The sequence below is a fragment of the Rhincodon typus genome, chromosome 18, assembly GCF_021869965.1.
Source record: "Rhincodon typus isolate 14 chromosome 18, sRhiTyp1.1, whole genome shotgun sequence".
NCBI lineage: Eukaryota > Metazoa > Chordata > Chondrichthyes > Orectolobiformes > Rhincodontidae > Rhincodon > Rhincodon typus.
The window spans coordinates 5,600,876-5,626,064 of NC_063349.1; the positions used below are offsets into that span (position 1 = coordinate 5,600,876).

Sequence of the window (25,189 nt, forward strand, 5' to 3'; positions counted from 1 at the left end):
CTAGGACTAAATTCCACTGACTCTTACCCAAGGGCACAAAAGCACCGTGTCTGATTGGTTTACCCTGAGTTACTAGAGTTCTGTGTGTCCTGGTCTACCCATGTTTATGCTACAGTCAAGAAAGCACACTATTGCCTCTATTTCCTTAGAATGCTAAGGAAATTCCGCAGGTCCACAATCACTCTTGCCAATATTTATAGATGCATCATAGAAAGCAATCTTTCTGGAGGCATCACAGCTTGGTATGGCAACTGCTCTTCCCAAGACTGTGAGAAATAAGTGAGTTATGAACACAGCCCAGTCCATCATGCAAACCAGCCTTCCTTCCATTGACTCTCTGTACACTTTCTGCTGCCTTGGGAAAGCCGTCAACACGATCAAAGATCCCTCCCTTACAGGTTATACGCTTTTCCACCCTCTTCCATTATGCAAAAGTTTGAAAACATATCCCAAAAGATTCAAGCTCAGCTTCTTTCATGCTGCTATCAAACTTATGATAGATCTCTCATTTTAGAGTTGATCTTTATCTGCACCTTCTCTGTTGCTGTAATATTATATTCTGCATTGTGTTCTATTACCCTGATGTATTTATGTATGGTATGATTTTGTCCAAATAGCACACAAAACAATACTTTTCACTGTAACTTAGTACATGTGACAATAACAAATCAACTATCATGAAGTACTGTCCCTCCAATGAAGTCTTAAACCTGATCTCATTTGAAGAAAGAGCAGTGAGGTCTCCAAGTGTGTGCCTTTTCTCCATAACTTTATTATTCTATCTTGAAGGGAAAATGCAAGAGATACAAAGAATCACAGGTCAACCAGCTTAATCTCAGTGGAAGGAAATCTGATTTCTCTACTAAGATAGAATAGAAATACATCCAGAAATACATCCATGATTTTATGGAGTTGACAACTCTGGCTTCAAAAAGGAAAATCAATCTTGATGAGCCTTACAGTTTTTTGTGGAAGTAACAAACAGTAGATGAGTAATACAGTAAGTTTTTAATACAATATATGTGGACTTTCAACGGGCCTTCAGTAAGGTTCAGTTTAGTACACTCGTGTCGAAGGGCAAATCACGTGGAGTCAGGGAATAAGTAACAAAATCGAATGATGGTTACAAAAATCGAGAACTGTTTCAGGGTTAATACTGGATGAAAGTGACACAGGAGTTGGTTCTGTCACCATCATTATACACCACTTGAGTAAGAAACCTAGTCTCTGAAATCACAATCGCACTTTGAAATTTGGTAATGCCATCAATTTTTGGTGATTTATTTTAATAAAGAGTGTCAAAATACAAGATGATACGAATAAGAAATGGTAAATTAATATCAAGCCTGGAAGTATAGTGGTACAGTTTATTAAAGGCAGTGCAAGTTACTGAGGCAATAAAACAACATGCAAACAAAGCACTTCATTCTAGAAGAGCAAAACTGACAAGCAGAGAGGTTATAAAATCTTGGTTAACCCATACTTGGAAAACCAAGTACAGTATTCCTACATAATACAGAATCAGAGGCACTGGAGAAAGTCAAAATTTGATTTGCAAGGATGATGCCAAAATGGAGAGTTCCAAACTGTGGAACAGGCTGGGACTCCTTAAAGTGTGAGATAATGGGGGTGTTTAAAATTACACATGAACTTAGGTGGCACGGTGTCTCAGTGGTTAGCACTGCTGCCTCTCAGTGCCAGGGACACCTGGTTTCAATTCCACCCTCCGGAGACTGTCGGTGTGGAGTTTGCACATTCTCCCCGTGTCTGTGTGGGTTTCCTCCGGGTGCTCCGGTTTCCTCCCACAGTCCAAAGATGTGCAGGCTAGGAGGATTGGCCATGTTAAATTACCCGTAGTGTTCAGGGATGTGTAGATTAGGTGGGTTATAGGGGGATGGGTCTGGGTGAGATGCTCTGGGTTGGTATGGACGTGTTGGGCCGAAGGACCTGTTTCCACACTGTAGGGATTCTATGATGATGTGAAGGAATGGAATGTTACACTTGAGGGAAGTCCAAGGTCAGCGCTTATAATTGTAAGTTATTCGCCAATAAACACAATAAGGAATTTAAGTTCTTATTTGCCCAGAAGGTGATTATAATATGGAGCTTGCACTGCACGGTGTAGTTGAGCTGAACAGCAAAGATACCTTTCTAAGGAGAGGTGAAAGAAGCACATGAGGGAGAAAGTGGGTATTCAAATAGTTTAACATGAAACATAGACGCTGTTCCTGGATAGCACTGACATAGCATAAACCAGGGTGAGCTGAATCGTTTGTTCTCGCTGTTTTATCTTTGAAGCCAGAGTCACTGAGTGGATCTATCTCCTTGCTGACAGTGTGCAGCTCTCAAATAACTGCTACATTTGTCAAGCATCATTACACTTCAAAACACATTGGGAGAAATATTTTGTGAAGTTTTGACACTTGACATGAACGTAAGACGACTCTTAATTCAAAATAAGCTGTTGCAGTATGATTAACTGCAAGAAGCTTATGGGAAATAAACAGTGAACAGATTGAAATGGGAGACATAAAAATAAATTAACAATCAGGTTTCTTAAAGTAAGAAAGAAATACTTTAATCCTTGGCTGAGTGGAGAAGCTAGTTAAAATTGATAACAAAAGAAATTAATCTTTTAGTAATGAGAATCAGAATAGTTATACAATGGAACGAGGCCATTCAGCCTTCCAGCTCTGTACCAGAGCAAATTAGTTTCCCATTCCACCCTTTCCTCATTGCTTTGCAATTTCTTTCCTCTTCATGTACTTGTCCAATTCCCTTTTGCGAGCCACAACTGAATCTGCCCTGGAGCAGTGCGTTTAAGATTCTAGAATTTGCTGTAGTTTATATATTTTTCTTAAAGCTTCTCCTTTATGATAGTGTTTGGATGTGGATTCAGTGCAGAGTCCTTGATTGTGAAAGCAGAGCGTTAGTCACCAATTGACTTTTTATTGTTAACTTGAATTTGTAGGATTTTTGGAGACTGAAATGGAAAAGGATCAGATTGTTGTCCAAGATGATGGAGAGGATCCCCAGGCTCCTCTTCCAAAAGATATGATTGACCTGGAGGTAAGGAGGGAAATATTGTACAGTCCAAACTATCATTGCATGCTATGGAATGCAGCCACTTCTGGATCCAAATGTGAAATCAAATCTCTCCTTAGCTGGCTGGAAGGGTTCTATGTAAAACAAATTGGGTTTGTAACAACTTGCGTTCTAGGTACTGACTCTGAATACTTTATTGTAGAGAATACGATATGGTGGCAGATTGTCCCAGAATGGTGCTGAGTAGCTGTCATAGGTTGCGGAAGGTTCACAGAAATGTGGGCGCAGTCTGTGGCCTGTATGGTCTCACTGTGCGGCAGTCGAGCTCCATTCTTCAGCATCCTTGATGATGAGCCTGCTACGATCTTCTGATTTGAATCCTTGCCACAAATGATGATGTGCTGATATTGTAAGTCTTGTGGCTCTTCATTTACAAAATGATCTCGTTCTGGTTTATTTTTAACCTACTAAGGAATTTTCCAGTTTCCACCCTCTATTGACTTGGATTTTTATCATATGCATGTCAAGACAGACAGATTTTACAATATGCATAAACAGAAATTGCTGGAAAAACTTGGCATGTTTGGCAACATCCGTGGAGAGAAAAGATGAATGTATTGAGTCCAGTGTCCCTTTTTCAGAACTGGACTTGAAACGTTAATTCTGCTTTCTCTCCACACATGCTACCAGACCTCTGAGTTTCTCTAGCAATTTCTGCCTTTGCCTGTTTCAGGTCTCCAGCATCTGCAGCTCTTTGTTTTAGAGTAAATTTTCTCTTGTCTGGCATTTCTGTGCATTCATATTTAATAAGACTGCTGCATAAAAGGAACATTGTTAGATGGAGTTTTACTCAAATTCAGTTCTCGCAGGGGACTAGTCTAAAACTTCACTCAAATGAAGGTCTTGTGGGTAGACTTTTTATTTTAGGAACCTTTTATTTCAGTTTGCATTTGCTGTGTGCATCACAATGCCATGTTCATTGTACACAAGGGCACACTACCTCAGGAGGTTACAGCAGGTCCATTGGAAACAGAAACAAAGTGGGTTAATGTTTGGGTAAAGGCCTGTCTGTTACAGTTTAAACTCCTTATCTGACATTAACCCATGTTCACATGAAAGGGGCAGGTTTATAAGCTGACCTTTAGCCCTATGAATGGAAACTTGGCAACCTTATGCATGCCGTCATAGAGGTACATTCATAAGACGATGAATGATCTTTCATCACATATTCAGATGACTGCTATTAGAAAATTATTCAGATTACTGCTCGTGTTCTATCCATATCATTGAGGATTACTGTTGTTCATTTATTTTTACAAATGTAATCATTTCACAAGTGGAAAACATGTAACAAATAGTTGCACAATACTTGACTTATGCAGTACTTATTATTCCTCATTGACCATTGAACAGCTTATTCATTCACCCATCCAAATAAGTCCTAACATTCTCTCCATTATTGTTTCTAATTGGTTCCACTTAAGAAACAATGTTTTTGCTACACTATATATTTAACTTTATTCTACAAATTGATCAATCCTAATACGAAATGATGTAATTGATTGTAAAATTGCAATCCCCAGTTTATACTCTTAGGTTTATGGTTCCAAGTTAGCTTTTATATCCTTAGTTACCCTAAAAATGACAGCAAGATAACCTCTTGATTCTGTTTCCCTGAGTGACAATCCCAAATATATCTGATCTTTTCTCAACATTTAAACTTGTAGCAGAGAATCAGCTTTCTGTCTTTTTCATGAAGTGCCTATAACACTAGTGTATGTCCTTTGGTTCCTAATGACTAGAAATAGACTCCATATTGAGAAGCAAGCTCTGGTGCTTGAACCTTCCTTTGTTTGACTTGTGTTTCGGTTATGCGGTTCAACATCTTTCTTTGTTTATTGCATTATTCCCCCAAGTCTCCTCTTAGTCTCTGATTCATGTGTATCTCAAAGATATTTGTTTCTACCTCTCTTGACTCTGTTCTCCCTTATGATCTGTCTTGCTAGGGATTCTGTACTTGATCATCCTTCCCCCAATCTGTTCAGTTCAAATGGTTTCCTCCTCCTGCCTCAATACTTTTCCCAAGACTCTTCTAGCTTACTTTGTTTAAATATAACTTATTTCTGCTGCACCAATTCTATTCTGGAATCATTCCCAATTGTTTGAGATACCATTGAGTATATAGGCAGGTACAAGAAAAACATTTAATCTTTGATTTCTTTTGGCAAAATTCCCTCCTTCAAATACTGGGAATATGTTTGAGAACATTGTGCATCTGAGACAACAAGGTGCAGAGCTGGATGAACACAGCAGGCTAAGCAGCATCATAGGAGCAGAAAGGCTGGCATTTTGGGCCTAGACCGTTCATCAGAAATGGGGGAGGGGAAGGGGGTTCTGAAATAAATAGGGAGAGGGGGAGGCGGATAGAAGATGGATAGAGGAGAGGATAGGTGGAGAGGAAACAGACAGGCCGAAGAGGCAGGGATGGAGCCAGTAAAGGTGAGTGTAAGTGGTGAGTTAGGGAGGGGATAGGTCAGTCCAGGGAGGACGGACAGGTCAAGGGGGCGGGATGAGGTTAGTAGGTAGGAGATGGGGGTGCGGCTTGAGGTGGGAGGAGGGGATAGGTGGGAGGAAGAACAGGTTAGGGAGGCGGGGACGAGCTGGACTGGTTTTGGGATGCGGTAGGGGGAGGGGAGATTTTGAAGCTTGTGAAATCCACATTGATACCATTGGGCTGCAGGGTTCCCAAGCGGAATATGAGTTGCTGTTCCTGCAACCTTCGGGTGGCATCGTTGTGGCACTGCAGGAGGCCCAGGATGGACATGTCATCTGAGGAATGGGAGGGGGAGTTGAAATGGTTCGCCACTGGGAGGTGCAGTTGTTTATTGCGAACCGAGCGTAGGTGTTCTGCAAAGCAGTTCCCGAGCCTGCTGTTTTTTGAATTGTGAGCCAATTCTCATTTATGGCTTTTAAGGCCTCTATATTTGTTTTTGTGGTTATTTATCTTTTGTGGTGAACAAGTCCAATGAAACAGAAAATTGAGGGCCTCTCTAATGTTATAGTTGCACGTAAGAGATTCCATGATACCCTCTTAAAGAGTTGGGAAATTCTCCTTGGTGTTCTTGTCAATTATCCTTCCACCAACACCACTTTGTTACGGGCCAGATCAGACCCCCTCAAAACTATTTTAAGAAGGTAGCCTAGACCCTAATTTTCTTCTTATTTTAAAGGCAAGTGTAAAGTGTCTGTTCCAAACATAATGTGACTGGTCTAACTAATTGACGTTAAGCAAAACACAATTTATTTAAATACTGTAGTTAAAATACAACCAAAGAAAGAGGAATTTAGAATAACTTAACTCTATTGGAAACTTGCCAGAATAATAGATACAGTAACTATTGCTAATTAACTGTTCCAATATAGTAACATCCCATAAACTTGGCAAAAAAGGCAAATTTGGAACAGATTCTCACATGCAGTTGTCCAATCCAGGAGGAAAAAAAAAACTAGAGAAAATTGAGACACACCAGTAGCTAGGAGAAATTCACTGAAGCTTCCAACACTTTAGACCCCAATAGTTTCTGATGTTACTCGGAAATCCTGACGTGCCAGAGCTGGCCACACCCATTCAGGCTGTTTTTTTATTAAAAAGCACAAGGTCTCCCAAGCTGTTTACAGAAGTAGTCCTCAGTAACCAGCTCATTGCCTTTACCTTACAAACTCTTTTCAAAAAAAGACCAGGATAAAATAATCTTTTAAAGGGACAACATCATCACAACTAAAACAGATCATTTGTTGTTATTACATTACTATTGGTGGCAACTGTTTTGGATATTTGCTTCCTATACTATAACATTGACTGTACTTCAAGAAAGTATTTTCTGGGCTTTGGAGTATCCTGGGATCATCCAAGGCTTCTCTCTACTTGTGTCTTTAACATTAAATTATAACTTGTAATATTGACATCTCTTTTGACCCTTATGTCAGTTTTTACTGCTGTAGCTCCATGCAGGTAGCTATACCAATTTTTAAATGGCCTCCAGAGCATTTCAAATTACTCTATAGTGAATTAAACGTTGCTGGATGTGTTGTCATTGATGTGCTGTCAAGAAACCGTGTTTTTATGATGCACCTGCTTTCCTAAGGAAGGAGTCATCAATGTTTATAGTCTCGCTTGTGATCTTCAATCTGTCTCTGTCCAGCCTGGATTCTTCACTTCTGTAACTTTGTACCTTTTGCAACATTTGATAGCGCCTAGAATTGGTTGTTAACGTAATCCCTTGGATAACCTAGTTTTCCATATTTCTTGATTTGAAATATTTCCATTACAAATTGTCACTTGGTGGTATTTAACCTGAGGCTTGGAGAAGAAAGACATGCTGTTGAAGCTTGCTGCCTTGTAATCATCAGGACCGATGCAAGATTACCAAAGTAAGCGTCAATTTATCTTGTATGAGAAGAGAATGCTGGTTGGTTGGCAAGTTGACTCTGGTCAAGCTGTTGCCATGGAGACTTCACCAGGGAACCATTGGTCCTCCAATCTTTTGCTTCAAAAAAAAAACTAAACAAATGGTGGTGATCAAAAACTCCTCGGTGCATACTTCGTGGTAATGCTTCGATCTGAGTTGACCTATCCAAACACACTTTCTTCTTGTGCAGAATAAATGTTGTTCCCTTTGAAATTGTATATTCTTGTGTTTGTCCTGATTCATGACACAAGTAAAGCTTCAACAGCATATCTCTTCTTTTCCAGTGTCTCCAGGACCATAGCTTCTTTAATATTGCTCCCTTGCTGTGCTGCTTCGGATTTTGCCACACTCCATGTCCAATATTGGTTTCTTATCACTTGGCTCGGGCAACACCCTTGCAAAATTTAATAAAATCATTTGCCTTCGAAACTTTGTCCGCCTCAATGTTCCTTTAGCCTCCATTGTTCCCCAATGTCTTTAAGCTTTTGCTGATTAACCAATTTCCACATCATTTTTCCCCCTTTGTCCACTTTCTTCATGTTGTCTATGTCTTACAGCAAGGATACAAAAGGAACTCCATCTTACCATCTCTTCTCCCAATATTTTCTTACAGAAAATGAATGTTAATGACATTGTTACCTGTTAATAATATTAAAGGATCTAGCGACAAGGGCCAAAGCAATAGCTCCAACAAGAGACTTATTGCATTGCAATATCTGTGATGCTATGCCTACAAGATTTTTGTTCTGAGGAAGGGTCACCGGACCCGAAACGTTAACTCCGTTTTTTTCCTTCACAGCTGCTGCCAGACCTGCTGAGATTTTCCAGCAACTTGGTTTTTGTTCCTGATTTACAGCATCCGCAGTTCTTTCGGTTTTTATTTCCTACAAGATTTTTGTTTGGTCTCCATTACTGTCCCAGTGCTTTGTTGTACTGGCTGATGGATTGCTCAGTAAGAGTTAACTCAAAGTTGCACTTTTTATTTAGTATGTTGTTTTGCCTTTCCCAGGTGGCTCTGGAAAAACTCGAGAATGATTTGAGGGAAGTGAATCAGAACCAACAGACTTTGAAACAGAACTTTCTGGAGCTCACTGAACTCAAACACTTGCTGAAAAAAACACAGGACTTCTTTGAGGTAACCTTAAACAAAAACTGTGCCCTGAAGTGCAAAGAGTATTGGAATTTTGGATTGTAACTGTGAGAGTTTATGATATCGTCACATCTCGTGCTTGGAGGAATTTTTAACCGAGTCTGAAGCAATTAAATAGACAGGGTAGAAAAAGAAAACACATAAAAACCCTTGTTAAAAGATCTACCACTTCCAATACCGGCTCACTGACAAATCCGAAGTTGTTCCCACCTCAAGAATTGAAAGCAGATCCCAAGTCTATGCAGTGTGTCCATTGTTGGCAAGTCTGATTTTTTTTTAACCTATTCCTAGTTGCCCTGTAGGTGGTGTTGGTGAGTCACCTTTCTGGGATCATAAGACCATAAGACCATAAGACATAGGAGCAGAAATTAGGCCATTCAGCCCATCGAGTCTGCTCCGCCATTCAGTCATGGCTGATAAGTTCCTCAACCCCATTCTCACACTTTCTCCCCGTAACCCTTGATCCCCTTGATAATCAAGAACCTATCTATCTCAGTCTTAAATGTACTCAATGACCCGGCCTCCACAGCCTTCTGTGGCAGTGAATTCCATAGATTCACCACTCTCTCTCTGGCTGAAGAAGTTTCTCCTTATCTCTATTCTCAAAGGTCTTCCCTTTACTCTAAGGCTGTGCCCTCGAGTCCTAGTCTCCCCTACAAATGAAAACATCTTCCCAACACCCACTCTGTCCAGGCCATTCAGTATCCTGTAAGTTTCAATTAGATCCCCCCCCTTCATCCTTCTAAACTCCAATGAGCATAGTCCCAGAGTCTTCAAACGTTCCTCATGTGTTAAGCTTTACGTTCCTGGGACCATTCTCGTGAACCTGATCCAGGGCCAGTACATCCTTCCTGAGATATGGGGCCCACAACTGCACACAATACTCCAAATGTGGCTGACCAGGGCCTTATAAAGCCTCAGTAGTACATCCCTGCTTTTATATTCAGGTCCTCAAAATAAATGCCAACAGTGTGTCGATACACTGGTATTGTTAGGAAGGATGTCCCAGGGTTGTTGACCCAAAGACACTGGAGGAACTATGAATTTCTTTTTTTTTTTAGAAAAAAAGATTATTCCTGGGATGAGGGCATTGCTGTCCAGGCTATAATTTGTTACTCATCCCTAATTGCCCAGGGGACAGTTAATAGTCAATTGCATTTCTGTGGGTCTGAAGTCATATGTACCAGGCCAGGTAAAGATGGCAGATTCCTTCTGGAAAGGGCATTAATGAAACAGGCGGGAATTCCTGACAAATAAGAGGTTTCTTGGCTGTCATTAATACCAGATTTTTGTTTCATTCAAATTTCACCATCTGCCATAGGATTTGAACCTGAGTTCCCAGAAAAAGTACCTGGATCTCTGGATTAATAGTCTAGCGATAAGGCCACTAGGCATGTAACCATTCATGTTACTGTTACGTTGCTAAGAGGGTTTGCAATGGCACAAAAAGAAATGGTTCCCAAAGACATAACTGGACGGAAATTTCCACTAGCCTCCCAGTCTGAGGTGGGATGTCCTGGCATTCACCAATGCCACAGAGAAACGTATTAGAGATTTGCCTTGCATCAATCAGACAGTCTTACTGGCTCAGCAGAAAACCATACTCACCATCTTAAGCATTGTTTCAAGACTGCATCTGATTGTAAAAGAACGGAATTTCTTCTTTACAGACTGAAGCGAATTTGACAGATGATTTCTTCAGTGAAGATACAATGCACCTATTGGAACTGCAGACAGCATCTGGGGTGATTGCCCCTGGCAGGCTAGGGTAAGTGAAGTGCGGCAATGACATGGCACAGTTACAGGACATGCAGACAACTTTTGGTCACTCGGCACGTTTCAATTGGTTACAGGTATCTTGGCCTTTATAATTGGGTAACACAATATTGGAAGTTCTTTAATTACCACATTGAAAATATATCCTGTTTGTCATTGTGCGTGGGGAAGCGCAACGCAATGCTCAGCTCTTCAGACTAAATTAATGTGAAACTCCTAAGCATGAAGGACACACAGAATCTCTTCATAGGGATCTATCTTCTTAATTAAACATGCAACGTAGGTTGGTAAGAGTTGAAACTGCTGAACCTCCGAGTGAGCACTGGGGCACCTAGTGTTCATGTAGTGCCGAAGTCTGGCATATAGATGCCAACATGCAGAGTTCTGGCACAGTTGCCACCTCTGAATTGTCCCCGCTGCCAAATGCCAACCTTCATACTTCTGCCATTGGTTGCCTGGCACTACTCAACCTACCACTTGAATTGAAAGTGCTGTTTCTTACCCGATTGGCAGGCAAGAATTATTCAATTAAGCAGCCCTTTATCCCATTCAGTACTTTCACAGCTAAGTAAAAAAAAGTTCATGCCCCTGTTAACCTTCTGCTGACATGCTAGCAACTGACTTAAGGAAAAATTAACTATGGAAATGGACATAAGAGCACACTTTGCCTGTGTGCTTCCATGTGAGAGAAAGGGGTGGGGAGGCTGAAAGGAATATGAATGTTTCCTGCCCTTCTAGTGGCAGTGTAAGAGGAATTAATCTTTAATTTCTGGAGACTCCAGGCTAAACTTGGCAGGTTGCCAATTCTAGGCGCAGGTTGGCTTCCTGTAATTTATTTACCCTTTGGCTTCCTGCCTCTGCTCTAACGTCTCTACCAAACAGGACCATAGAACAAGGGCTTGCTAAGGATTGACAGATCAGCCTTTTTCATTCACCTGATGTGGAGCGACCTAACTCCAGAGAACCTGCCCATTATAACATCATTCGGAATAACAAAGACTCACCGACACAGCAGTTGATTAAAATAGGTCCATCGCCCAGCACAAATTTAGCGGCCTAGGAGCCTTGGCATGGTCATCCTGAACCTAAGCTGTTCTTCGCTGAGTGAGGAGAGCCCCCTACAGGCAGAGGGCATGCACTCCTTGTTCAACAGCAGGAACATTATCAGTGTCAATCTCCTGAGGCTTGGCTAGTAGGTTTTCATTTCTGTTTTCTAGCCAATTGACCATAATAAGTGCAATGATATTTAAAATTAATAGTATAACCTCAACAAAATTTGTTGTCGTTCTCTATAGTGTCTGAACAAAAATTTCACCAGGCATAGCATCCAGAAAAATTGAGTATGGTTTGTGTTTATCTCAATCGGAAACCTAACCAGTGTTGCTGTCAATGAAAATTGGCCTCTTTTTTTCCACTTTTGATATTTGCTTCGAAGTGGCATGGAGGAGATGGGGTGACCTGCTTCTCTGCAAATTACATTTGGAAGTCCCTTTTTGAGACTTGCTTTCACCATCACCATTCATTCCCCTCCCAAACCCCGCGACATCCCTCACACCACCTGACCTCAGCACAGAGGAAAGCCCCAACCATTCTCAACAGCTTCAGTTTCTGTTTGTTGCATTTGTTCCTGTGAGATCCGAGAGCCGTAGGTTTAAAACAGGATTGTTCTTTACAACTGTGGGATTTGTGTTTTGAATGCAACCAGACTGTTGGGATAACTGTCTCCTCACTGGCCATAAAAGCTTCAGGTTCAACACATGATACTCATAAAATTGTGCACAAGTCAACCATGTTGGTTTTCAATGAAAAGTTTTGTTGAAAGCAATTATTTGACATCGGTATTAAAAAATGTAACCAAGGATTTTATTAAGGTCCATTTAGTTAATAGTGTTGTGCGTTCCTTTTAAAGACTACGGACATGTAGGTGTACTTTGAAGTAACACTAAGTTGAAGGACATTACAATGTGATTGTGCTGCTCAGCACTGTTACATCTCATTAGGGTAATGTGTTGGGAATGGAGCCCTGTTTTTCCTGGAGTTGTCAGTACCGTAGAAGATTGTTTTAAAGAATGCAGAATTACTCAATTTAGTCCCCAGGTTGACACAAGGCACGGACCAGGTTTCTATGCTGAACAAATATTGCCATTCATTACAAATTAATATATCATAACTGTAGAAATCACAATGAACAGTTGACATAATGCCACTCGAGAGTTCTAACTCACTTATAAACTCACTACATACAGGTATACACAGACACAAAATTGCATGGGTGTTATGGGCAGGCAGGCAGGCAGATTGGGAAGGCAATTCAATATTCCTTCTCCAGATAGTTTAACTTGTTCGCAGCAGGCGCAGGATAACTGGTTCACGCTTATAGAAGTCTCTGTCTTATTAGTTAAAAGTCACAGCTTACAGCAACTGGTGAGGGAAAATAAATTGGCTTTCTTCAGGCCTGTGATGTTTTCTATTGCTTAGCAGCAATAGTTCCTTTCCTTCCATAGGTCTAATGGCTTCTGACTCAAATATTTACACCACCCCCATGTACTTTACCAAGCTGTTCAGCTACCTGGGAGCCAGCCATACCTATTAGCAGGCAGGAGGATTTTATTCCATTGGTTTGTGAAACAATATCCACTTATCCATTATCAACTTGTTGCTAGCCAGGTCTCCATTCGTACACAATTCCCCTGGTTCCAGCTCTGCTGTAACTTGATTTTCCCCCCAGTGCTTGAACCAGCAGCTGTGGAAACAGCACTTTACAATGAGCGTAAGGTCACTTGTTTTTGAAAAGTGCAAATGTCCTTGGCTTTTCATACCTTTTCCAATTTCGGTCCGCAATCAAAAATGCAGAACAATAAAAAGATACAGTCTTTAGAGTTTCTGCATGTTTGTTACCTGGTCATTGTTACACGCTGTGGCGTTTGCAGTGCACAAATTGGGCTCAGCATGTCCTGTAACTATCACATTTTGAAGTACAGAGCCGTATACCACTCTGATATATCTGAGAACAAGAAAGCATTATTCTTTTCTGACTGCCTGATTTTTAAAAAATTTTTGTCTCCACTCCTGACCATCTTCCCAGGCTGCCTATCTGGGGAATTAAGAGCAGTTAGAAAAGAAAGTGTTATATCAGAACATACGCCGTGCCATTGTGTCAGGATCCTAATATGAGGATCATATGCAGGTGCCAAGCTGTCACATCAGGAGCGGTCTTCTGGTCCATGAACTGGCCAATTGGTGGCTAGATTTCATGCTCTTGTCACCCAGTTCATGATGTTCGGCGGAATTTGGAAGCTGAAGATCAAACAGACGTCAGAGCTACAGCCTACTGCTGTAAGCAAGCATCAGAAGCAGATCAGAGGGGATTATCTAGAATGAAAGGATTGGTTTACAAGGATAGTTTTGGACAGGCTGGACTTGTTTCCACTGGGCTTTAGAGTGCAGACTGACTTGGTTGCAGTGTGTAAGATGCTGAATGGCCTTCACAAAGGCAGATGTGTGAAGGATGTTTCCTCTTGTGGGTGAGTCCAGAGTTAGTAGACACTGGTTTAAAATTAGGAAGTGCCCTTTTAGGTCAGAGGTGAGAAGAATATTTTTCAGAGGGTTGTGCAACTTTGGAACACTCTTCCCTCAGCAGGCAGTGGAGGTGGGGTCATCGACTACTTCAAAGGCAGAAATAGATTTGTGTTCAGCAAAGGGAATCCAAGGTTTTCGGGTGTCATTGGGAATTTGGAACCCCCAAATCAGCAATGATCTGATTGAATGGCAGAGCAGCTAGGGGGCCGAATGGTCGTCTCCTATTCCTATTTTGTATGTATGTATTTTTGAGAGAGAGGGTGCCCAACAATAACATTGAAACAAATGCCCACAGCTATTGGATCCCCATTGTGAGCCTCCAAGACAACCTGGGTCTTTGTCTGTACAGCCCACCACCGGTATCTATCCTGCCCAATGCTTTGGGGAGCCCAGAAACTGGCTGAGAAAGTCCGCTCACTCTCTGAGAATTGGTTTTAAATTTTCGTAAGCCATCTGCTGCTTGTGAGTGGGTAGCCATTACACCCCATTTCCCATCTGTGACAAAATAGTCCAGGAGTGCGATGGTGCTGACAAACAAACATGCCCACTAGCTACACAAAATTACATACACACCCACTCCAGCTATTGTCTTTATATCGGGGCAAAAATCCTGTCCTACCTATCTCGATACTCTTCTCCCTTGAGTAACTGAGCAGGACTACAGTTAATATGTTGTTTTCTTTCTTTATTGTTTCATGGGATATGGGCATCGTTAGAAAGTTCAGTATTTGTTGCCCAAACAAAATTGCGCTTTCCAGGCAATTCCATAAGTCACCAGGTAGTCAATGGCATATTTTATAAATATTCTTTATTATTTTATCCACCAGATAGAGGGTGGGACTTGAACTTGAGTCCCCCAGACATCAGCCTGGCTCTCAGGATTAACTGTCCAGTGGTATTGCCACCACACTACTGCCTTCCCCAATTTCTGTGACCCTACACTGTAGTTTAATGACACTCAGATGCTTGTACGTCATTTTTTTGTTGTTTTTGGTGACTGATTATTTCAGGTTTATAACTGGCGTGATCCGGAGGGAGCGGATGGCAGCCTTTGAGCGTTTGCTCTGGAGAGCTTGCAGAGGAAATGTCTACATGAAGCAGTCTGAGATGGAAGTCCCCTTGGAGGATCCAAACACTGTAAGGCATTCTTAAAGCAACTCAAGAATGATATTGAGCACCATTTCTTAATCATTCTAATGTCGAGGTCTGATGAGAAAAGTGGATGTTAGGAATCATAAATGAGAGAATATTCAGCAAGTCCCTGAAACTGAAATTGATATCTTGGTTGCTGATACTTCATCAATTTACTCCACTCTTCGTTGTAAATTTCTTTACCCAAAACTGTTTAGTAATAATAGGCAATGTGCTTGCCACTATCTATCCATGGACAGATATCGCGAGATTATCTACTCAATGCTCTGTTCAGGATTTGCTTCTGTTCCTACCAGGGAGGTTGAAAATGCATGGACCACCACCAATCACTTCACCCTCTTGTTTTCCCCCTCTGTCCCCAAAATGACCAGCCTCTCCTGAACACTTACAGGATTTGTCAGCCCCTCAAGATCAGCAAACGTGACTGGCTGTTCAACTAATGGGGCTAGCAGATTACTTTGCCATTGGATTTGTAGCCATATTGGGCTGCACTGAGATTGAGCCCTAGTTCAGGTACAGAGTCTTTATCCCAAATGCTAAGTTAATGGCTTGGTTGGAGAACGTTGCCATGACCAGAACGGCAAAGTGACCAAAACAGAGTGTTGATGGAGGTTAGGAGGAGCTGATACAAGTCAGAAGTGCAGACAACCTGTCAGAAAGAGGACAAGTCCTCCTTGGAAACACCAACACGCCTTCAATCTTTCAGGTGCCTAGTGACATCCAATGTTTCTTTTCTCCAAAGATTTTAATATTAAGGATTGTTATGGTCATATGTTTGCATTGTCAGTGATCTGGTTTGTAATGGAGTTGACCTACAATAAGTGCAGAGAACCCCCCCACCCTCTCTCTGGAGTATGTGTTTCACTCAGCTGTCTGACTTTGGGGTGACTCCAATTGGCTGCCTTGTAAAGCAATGTCAGCAGTGATTTGCAATTCAAGCTGATTGCTCTTACGATGCTGCTGAGAGGGGAGCTGGAATTATAGAATCATAGAATCCCTACAATGTAGAAGCAGGCCACTCAGCCCATCGAGTCCACACTGACCCTCTGAAAAGCATCCCACCCAGACCCACCCCGCTACTCTATCCCTGTAATCCTGCATTTCCCATGGCTAATTCACCTAACCTATGTATTCCTGGACACTATGGTCAATTTAGCACGGCCAGTCCATCTAAACTGCACATGTGGAACTGTGGGAGGAAACCAGAGCTCCTGGAGGAGAAACACACAGACATGTGGAGAATGTGTGCAAACTCTCACGGACAGTCATAGAGGTCTACAGCATGGAAACAGGCCCTTCAGCCCAACATCCCCATGCTGCCCCGTGTTCATAATTAATCTAATCCCATTTGCTTTCATTTGGTCCATATCCCTCCATACCTATCCTATCCATGTACCTGTCCAATTGTTTCTTAAGTGACAAAATTGTACTTGCCTCCACCACTATCTCTGGCAGCCCATTCCAGACACTGACCACCCTCTGTATGGGGGGAAGAAATTGACCCTCTGGACCCTTTTATATCTCTCTTCTCTCCCCTTAAACCAATGCCCTCTAGTTTTAGACTCCTACCATGGGGAAAGCTGTTGGCTATCTACCTTATCTATGCCTCTCATGATTTTATACTCCAATATAAGATCACTCCTCAGTCTCCTACGCTCCAAGCGAAAAACGTCCCCGTCTATCCACCTCTCCTTATAAACTCAAACCTTCCAGTTGCTCAAGTCAAACCCAGGTCTGTGGAGCTGTGAGGCAGAAGTGCCAACCACTGAGCCACCGTGCCATCCTAATGAATGAATTCTAGTCCTTCTTGCTGTCTGTTTGATGGATTGTTATGTTTTACAGCTTGTGGAGGTCCAGAAGAATGTGTTCATCATCTTCTTTCAAGGGGACCAGTTGAGACACAAAGTGCAAAAGATTTGCGATGGGTGAGGTGATCCTTTTTACTGCAGTGGATATGAATCACATGTCAACACTTTGTGGGTGCCTCAGTTTCTTTTTAATAAGTTGAAAACCCAAGACACATCACTGGGCTTCACAGATGGGCCTTCTAATTTTTTTTTTTTAGGTATTTTCTTTTTCTAGAAACTGGGTGAATAATGTTGGAGATAGTGAAATATTTACAAATTAGAGGTCATGCTGAAGATGTATAGGAGTTGGGATGTTGTGTTGAGGTTGTACAGTGCGTTGGTGAGGCATCTTCTGGAGTACGGTGTCCAGTTCTGGTCGCCCTGTTCTCAGAAGGATATTATTAAACTGAAGAGGGCTCAGAAGAGATTTACCAGGATGTTGCCGGGAATGGAGGGCTTGGGTTATAAGGAGAGGTGAGATAAGCTGGGACTTTTTTTCACTGGAATGTAGGAGATTGAGAGGTGACCTTATAGAAGTTTCTAAAATCATGAGAGGTTTTGATAAGGTGAATAGCAAAGGTCTTTTCCCTTGGGTGGGGGATCTTAGAACTAGAGGGCATATTTTTACGATGAGAGGATAAAGATTTAAAGACCTAAGGGGGAATATTTTTCTTTAAACACTAGGTTTGTGTGTGGAATGAACTTCCAGAGGAAGTGGTGCATACAGATGCAGTTACAATGTTTAAAAGACTTTTGGAGAAGTACATGAATAAGAAACGTTTGGAGGGATATGGGCCAAGTGTAGGCATGTGGGACTAGTTTCAGTTTGGAATTATGGTTGGCATGGGCTGGTTGGACAAAAAGGTCTGTTTCTGAGCTCTATGATTCCGTGTGCACTTGCTTTGAAACCTGACGCACTGAGTTCAATTCAGGTTGATGCAGTGCAGAGGAGAGCAAAGACTGACAGACAGACAGAGTGGCTATAATCTCAGTCAGTTAACAATCTGTAACCTCCCTTCAGGACTGAAGAGCCGGAAATGGAGGTGAATTTAAATGGTGATTGCCTTTGTCGTCTTATAGAAGTTTTGTTTGCTTTTTACACCTCCTCTTTTTCACACCTGTCCCTTACCGTGGGTAGAGGTAGAGGAGACCTATATTGTAGCATACATTCAAATGAGGACGGTGAAAAGTTTGTAATGTTGCGCCTCTGCGCCATCTTAGATACTGGGTACCTAGGCATAGATACTTTCACCAAATTGAAATAGTAAAAGAAAATTAGCACGGGAATACAGAGTTAAAAGCCAAGAATGTAAATAAAAAGTGTCTTTAAAGTACTCAAGTCCTTTTCCAACATGAGTCTGTGCCTACTGGACTTCAGAACACGATGCCGCGCTGCCTCCCCCATGCACTGACCTTCTTCCAGGATTCGCTCTGCTTCCCACTTCAGGACCCAGCCCGTGACTCACTCTGCTCCCCTCTCACACTGTTGCTGTTCCGGGCTCTGGCTGCGACTTCTCTCCCTTCACTTCCCCTCCATTCTCTGGGTGGGGTAGTTTAAGGAGTTAAATGTTGGGGTGGTGGGGGAGAAGAGTAGAGAAACTGCCACAAAGAGGGAAAAAGAAGAAAGGAACAGGAGCTGGTGAGCAGGGGAGCTCTGACTGGAATGTCTTATTCTATTGCCATCTTGGATTAAGGTCAAAAGGTGTTCTCGAATACTGTTTTTTTAAAATTCCAACTTGTGAAATAAACCCACAGCAAAATCCTTTACGACGAAATCAAAGAAAATGTTCAAACTTAGGGGATTGTTTCAGTAGTCCATTCACTTGCACACTTACTCAGGAAATTAAGGAAGACGAGACTGGAGAGAAGAGAGGTTACAAATTACAAGTTTTGTTAAAATGGGTACTTTTTAAAAAATAAATTAGCTCACATGAGTCACAACCTCCCACTGGTCAGAGTTCAAAAATAGCTCCTGAGTTGAGCTGGGCTGCATTGCTTTTCCTTCTTGCAGGCAAAGTGTTAGCTTCTTCCCAGCCAGATATGTGGAGACACAGGAGAGTCTGAAGCAGGGTGCCAATTCAGCCCAGAGTCCTGTTGTCCCTGTGAAGGTCAGTCAGCAACTAACCTCGGCTCCCAGATCGGATGCTTGCTTAATTCATCTAATTCCAATTTCAGTCATGTCAAATACAGACATTTCAGATGCTGATGGTCCATCTCAGTGGCTACTTAGAAGGTCAGTAAGCTAGCGGGTGTAGCTTTACCTTCCCCATTACAATACCAGTAACACGGACGCGATGGATCCTGATGTTTTACTTTGTCCAAAACTGGTGGGAAATAGACACTCAACTCCAAGCCCTTTGCGTCAAGGTTTTTGAAGATTTGTAGCTCGGGTTGTTGATGCAGTTGTTGACTGTCTCGCCGAGATGGTAAGTTGGTTTGCATTTTTTTTTTCTTTTTTGGTCCTGAATATGTGGAATGCTACGGCATTGAGTTTCTCTAATCCCGGGGCAAACCTACCAGCTTGGCGAGCAAGTCAATAATCTTTTGTGCCAGTTTTAGCTGGAACGTTTAAGGAATGAAGGGGCTTCAAAAGCTTCCAGAAATACGACCTTGTGACTTTGACCATCTTGAGTTCATCAAGGTTGGCCATTTTTACATAAAGAGCATTTATATCTGAAAATATTGTAGAGAGTATGGTTTTCTGTGGAATTTCTGTGTCCTCTGACCATGGCACTATATTAATGACTCTGAGCTTTAGCTTTTGAGGTCCTTCTCTATAATACCTCTGTGGCTCAGATGTATACCATGTACACTAGTGATCACACATGGAACCTTGGTGAATAGGAAACCAACATGGTGGTTGGGGTTGTTGGGGATCCAAATAGCAGCTTCATATTTCTTTCAGCAGTTGCTCTTGAGACTAAGCAATGTAAACTGCTGACTATGAATGCAACTGCTTGCGTTGTTGGTGATTTTTTTTTTCATTGCAACCACCAACTTGGAAACACCTCCCAGAAACAGAAAGGAGGTGAATTCTTGAGAAACTGAAGGTTGTGGCCTTCTTAGTATTTGTGTGCATCCCTCAGAGGCTACTCAGAATTTACTACCCCAACGTATTATCGCCATTACAGTTGGAAGGTCTTTATCAGTTCAGTGGAGAAGTAAAATAGGCAGTGCCAAGCTGCAAACGCTTGCTTAAGCTCACACATCTTGGATGTAATGAAAAGGGTGAATGATCTCCGGTATCCAAAATGCTCTGCTGCGTGGTTGCAATGTTCTTGCTATGTCTGATTGAAAATAAAGGTGTGGCATCTAACTTTATGCAACAGTCCTAAACAGAACATGTAGCCACCCTGTCTCATTTATAGAAGACTCAAAACTATTCATAAAGGACTAAAAACTATGTATGACTGTGATTTCCCAGTATTCAATTGAGTGATAAGAAAATATTGTCATCCCATTTCAAAACACCAGCAGCAAGTTTTAACTGAGCTTGCAAAGCTGCCAGTAAATGGTTTTAGGTGTAAAGCTTTCAGCTATTGCATAGTAAGAGCAACCATACTGAGATGAAAATTGACAAAAGGCTGGAGATGAACCAAATTACAAACCAATTCAACAGCAGCTTCTATGAGCGCTTAATTTCATCACTTCTACATCCTAAGTCAGTGGTCACATAGACAGATACTTAACGAGTTTAAAAAAAACAATTAATGGTGAATACCCTATAGGTACTGTGGATACCAGTGCAGGTCAGACGGTAGAAGTGCTGCAGCAAGTAACTCCCCAGAGCCCACTCACCATCTACAAGTCAGGAGTGTGATGGTGTATTCCCAACTTGCTTGGATGGGTGCAGCTCAAATAACACTTAGGGAGCTTGACACCATCCAGGACAAAGCAGCTTGATGGGCACCACATTCACCAAAGCATTGTGGCAGGCTATAATCTACCAGATGCACTGCAGTACTTCAACCCTTTGACGTCAGCTTCTGAACATTTGGCCTCCACAATTTAGAGGGACAGCAGATGCATGGGAACACCGCCACCTGCAAGTTTCCCTCCAAATCACTTGTCATCTTGCCTCGGAAATACATTGCCACTCCTTTTAGTGTTGCTGGGTCCAAGTCCTGATCTCCCTCCCTAAGAGTGCTGTGGCTGCACTGCACCCCAAACACTGCGAACAGCTCACTGCTACCTCAAGGGCAATTAAGGATAGGAGACACGCACCACCCATGAACAAGTAATTATAAGGTGTTGTTTATATGGGAAGAATTCTGGGCTTATCAGCATCATTAAGTTGGAGAATATTTTTATCTTCTAACAGTGTTGAGATTAATATTTCCAAGGAACGTGGCTGTAGATCCAGACACTGGTGATTATTCTTCAGTTCCTGATAATCGCTTGCCTGCAGGAATTCAGTAGTCAGGATAATCACTTGAACAGAGCCCTTGTGTGGTCTGATTACTCCAGCTACCTTGATTATCATATCAGACACTCCAATTGATTGTGTCTGTGTCTCTGCATAAATAATCTCATTTCAGCTCCCAGCCTGTTTTAAAAGTTCACTTTAAAGGTTGGTTGATTCCTGCAGACATGAAACCTGGCTGATTTCTGACAATTAGTCAGTTTGCAAAGCCACCTTTTACAGTGCAGTGCTTTAATTTCAGTTTACTTTTTAAGCTAAATGCTGCAGGACTGACTACAATATGTGTCTGTGTGAATATTTTGTATTATGTGCTTTGGGGAAGGTGCATGTTTTCAAGTAGGAGGCGAGCAAGGTCCCTTCATGACAATGAGACTGTTACTTTCGCGTTCTTAGAAGCACCAGGCCATGAGATCATAAGGCCTGTGGCTCAGTGGCAACTATCTTGAATCTGAGTGACAAGGCCTATTTAGGCCCAGGCTCCACAGACACGTTTAGGTCACCATTTTATTGATGCGCTGAGGGAGTGCTGCATTGTCAAAGTGTGGTCGTTCAGTTCATGGCTTATGACAAGGTTCTCGCTGTCCACTTGATGGATTCCCCAGTGATCTTTACCAATGTTTGTTTGTGGGACCTGGATGTGTGAAAGTTTGCAGCTAAATGCCCTGCACCTCGAAGAAAAGCCTCATTTACAATACATTACAGTCAATGCATGTCCTGAAGTCAGAAAAGTGTTGTACAAATGCAAGTTGTTCTTTTTTTCCTTGTTTTATTCTGAATGCCTCTCTTTGTTTTTGTCAATGGGCTTCGATGCAGGCTGGCTCTCAGCAATTCAGTTTTTTAGAGTGATGCCTGCCTGTTTTTGTAGTTCATTTGCAATTGCTGGTCATGATTTTTTTTTAACCTGCATCTATTTACGTATTTTTTTTTTCTATCTTTCCGGTTATTTATTTACTGCTGCTTTTAGTGTTTGTGTTTGTTTCACTGGCACTCCCTGTATCTCGACTTTTAAACACTTCCTTGCTGTTTTCTATTTGCTTGTGATTATAAAGTGGTAGGTTGTGCACTTACATAGCACCTTTCACAACCCCATGACATTCCTGAAATGCTACACAGTTAATGAATTACATTTGGAGTGAAGGGACTGCTGCAGTATAGAAATTATAATGGCAAAGCTATTTGCAAAGGAGGATCCCACAAACAGCCATGTGATTTTAGCTGGGTGATCTGTTTCAATGATGTTAGTTATGGGATAAATGTTGACCAGAACGCTGTGAGTAACCCCACCTACTCTTCAAAATAATGCCAGAAGAGGACAAATGGGTCCTTCCCGAGCTTTTGTTTCTAGGGACCCTGAAGAGGATAGTGATAGAAGAACAATGCAATGAGCAACACCGAGTGAGAAACTGGTGTAGCAATAAGAGTTCCTGTAGTTCTCACTGTTGCATTGGGTTGCTTGAAAGATGTGACCCATGTTCAAAGAAATAGTTACAGTCCATGTTTATATTGCTGAATTAATAACCTATGGGGTTTAACTAATAACCTGGAGTATTGTAGGAACATGCCAACTCACCGTTCCGTATGAACTGCTACCGAAGATGGAGGTGTTTACCACCATTCGCTTTACGTATACAATCTACAGGGTCTGTTTGGCAGAGGCAAACCACCTCTTGGTTTAACTGGGTGGAGGCAGTGGTATAGTGGTAAAGTTACTGGACTAGTAATCCATGCAACCCCAAACTAATGTTCTGAAGGCATGCGTTCAAATCCCACTATGGCAGATGGTGAGATTTGAATTCAATAGAAGCCTGGGATACAAAACTAGTCTAATAGTGACGATGTGGCAGTTACAAACATTGTTGTAAAAACTCATCTTGTTCATGAATGGACCTTTGGAGAAGAAAATCTGCTGTTAACTGACTCTTAGCTGGGACCAGGGGTGGATAATAAATGCTGGCTAATCACTTCTTTTAAAAGAAAACTAGAAGTCTCTTGACTTATTTTGTGTTAGTAGCTAGTTATAGGTTACGTTACCACGATGGTTACAGAGATTGAGGAGAACTGGATATCAGATTCTAAGCTCTCATGCCCTTCTAGGTGATGTTACCATTGTGGGTGGTGCTTAAGACACTCCTCAGAATTAACCCTTTCAGACTCATGCACAGCAGCACGTGGAGTTGAGTCTACATCCAATCATGGCCTTTTTGACCATTGCAAATCAGTTCATTCTTGCAATTAAAAATAAAGATTTGAAATCATGTAAAGTGACCATGAAGCTGTTTGTAAAATTCATGAACTGGTTCACTGAGACCTTTTGTGAAGAAAACCTATTGTCAATGCCCGATCTCAGCTATTTGGAACTCCAGGATGCATCAAAACATTCATTCCTAATCGAATTCTGAAGTGGCCTCAGAAATAGCCCAGCTATAAGCAACAACTAAGCACAAGTGGTTAACTAAAGACTGCTACCATTTTTCCAAGTGTGCCAGGAGGTAGATAATAAATGGTATTTTTGCCAGTAATGTTGAATGCTTTTTTTTTATCAGAAAGTGGTAATTTTCCTCTGGTTTGCCTCAGGTTCCGTGCCACCATGTACCCATGTCCTGAATCTGCCAACGAACGTCGCGAAATGGCTGCTGGTGTGAAAACGCGCATTGAGGATTTAAATACTGTAAGTGAGGAGATCCCAGCAGCAATGGCCATTATCGGGCTGGAAAATGCCTTCCCTGTACTGTTGTCAGCTGAACACCAAATGCCACGTGTCTCCCTCTCTTGTCATCAGTCAGGGTCAAACTAATCACTTATTGTGAGAGAGTGAGTCTGCCAAATCAGATGGCAACATTTCCTCAACTCTAGAAGGGCATAAGGTTTGTAAGAAAACCTCCTCCTCACAGCTTCATCACCCTCATGTGGAGGAACGTTGCTATACCTGTAGTGGCGCAGAATGAACATTCTAGAGGTCCCTTCCTCTCAGCAATTTATGGGGACTGTCTTTGCCAAACTGTCTGCAGTAATTCAATGAGAAGCCCAGCACCACCAGTTGGGGACAGTCACTAAATTCCTCCTCCTAAAAATGGGATATAAAAATACCACAACAAGCCTGAGCCATAGACTCATACAGCACGGAAACAGACTCTTTGGTTCAACCAGTCCATGCCAAATGTAATCCCAAACTAAATTAGTCCCACCTGCCTGCTCCTGGCCCATATCCCTCCAAACATTTCTTATTCATGTATTTATCCAAATGTCTTTTCAATGTTGTAATTGTACCCACATCCACCACTTCCTCTGGAAGTTCTTTCCACAAATGAGCACTCTGTGGTGGAGGGAGGTGAGGAATTACCCCTCATGTCTTATTTAAATCCATCTCCATTCACCTTAAGAAATATGCACCGAGTCTTGAAATCTCCCATCCTAAAGAAAAGACATCTATCATTGTCCCTATCTATGCTCATGATTTCATAAATCTCTATAAGGTCACTTCTCAACCTCCTATGCTCTAGTGAAAAAAGCCTCAGCCTATTCAGCCTTTCTTTATAACTGAAACCTTCCATACCCGGCAACATCCTGGTAAATCTCTTTTGAACCCTCTCCAGCTTAACAATATCCTTCCTGTAACAGGGTGAGCAGAACTGGACATCTTACTCCAGAAGAGGTCTCACCAATGCCGAATACAACCTCAAAATGACATCCCAACTCCTACGTTCAAAGGACTGAGCAATGTTAAACACCCTGGCTATATATGAGAGTT

The 25,189-nt window shown here is 41.9% G+C and overlaps 1 protein-coding gene across 4 annotated transcripts in view; it reads left to right on the top strand.

Moving 5' to 3' along the window:
• LOC109930923 (V-type proton ATPase 116 kDa subunit a 4) overlaps window positions 1-25,189 on the top strand; it is a 72,283-nt gene that overhangs the window by 18,436 nt on the left and 28,658 nt on the right. For all 4 annotated transcript variants that reach the window (XM_048607922.1, XM_048607920.1, XM_048607919.1 and 1 more), the window contains exons 4-9: window positions 2,972-3,069; window positions 8,524-8,649; window positions 10,335-10,432; window positions 15,030-15,156; window positions 17,014-17,096; window positions 24,016-24,109. In XM_048607922.1, the coding sequence (XP_048463879.1) occupies window positions 2,972-3,069; window positions 8,524-8,649; window positions 10,335-10,432; window positions 15,030-15,156; window positions 17,014-17,096; window positions 24,016-24,109 (626 nt within the window). The remainder of the gene's footprint in view (window positions 1-2,971; window positions 3,070-8,523; window positions 8,650-10,334; window positions 10,433-15,029; window positions 15,157-17,013; window positions 17,097-24,015; window positions 24,110-25,189) is intronic.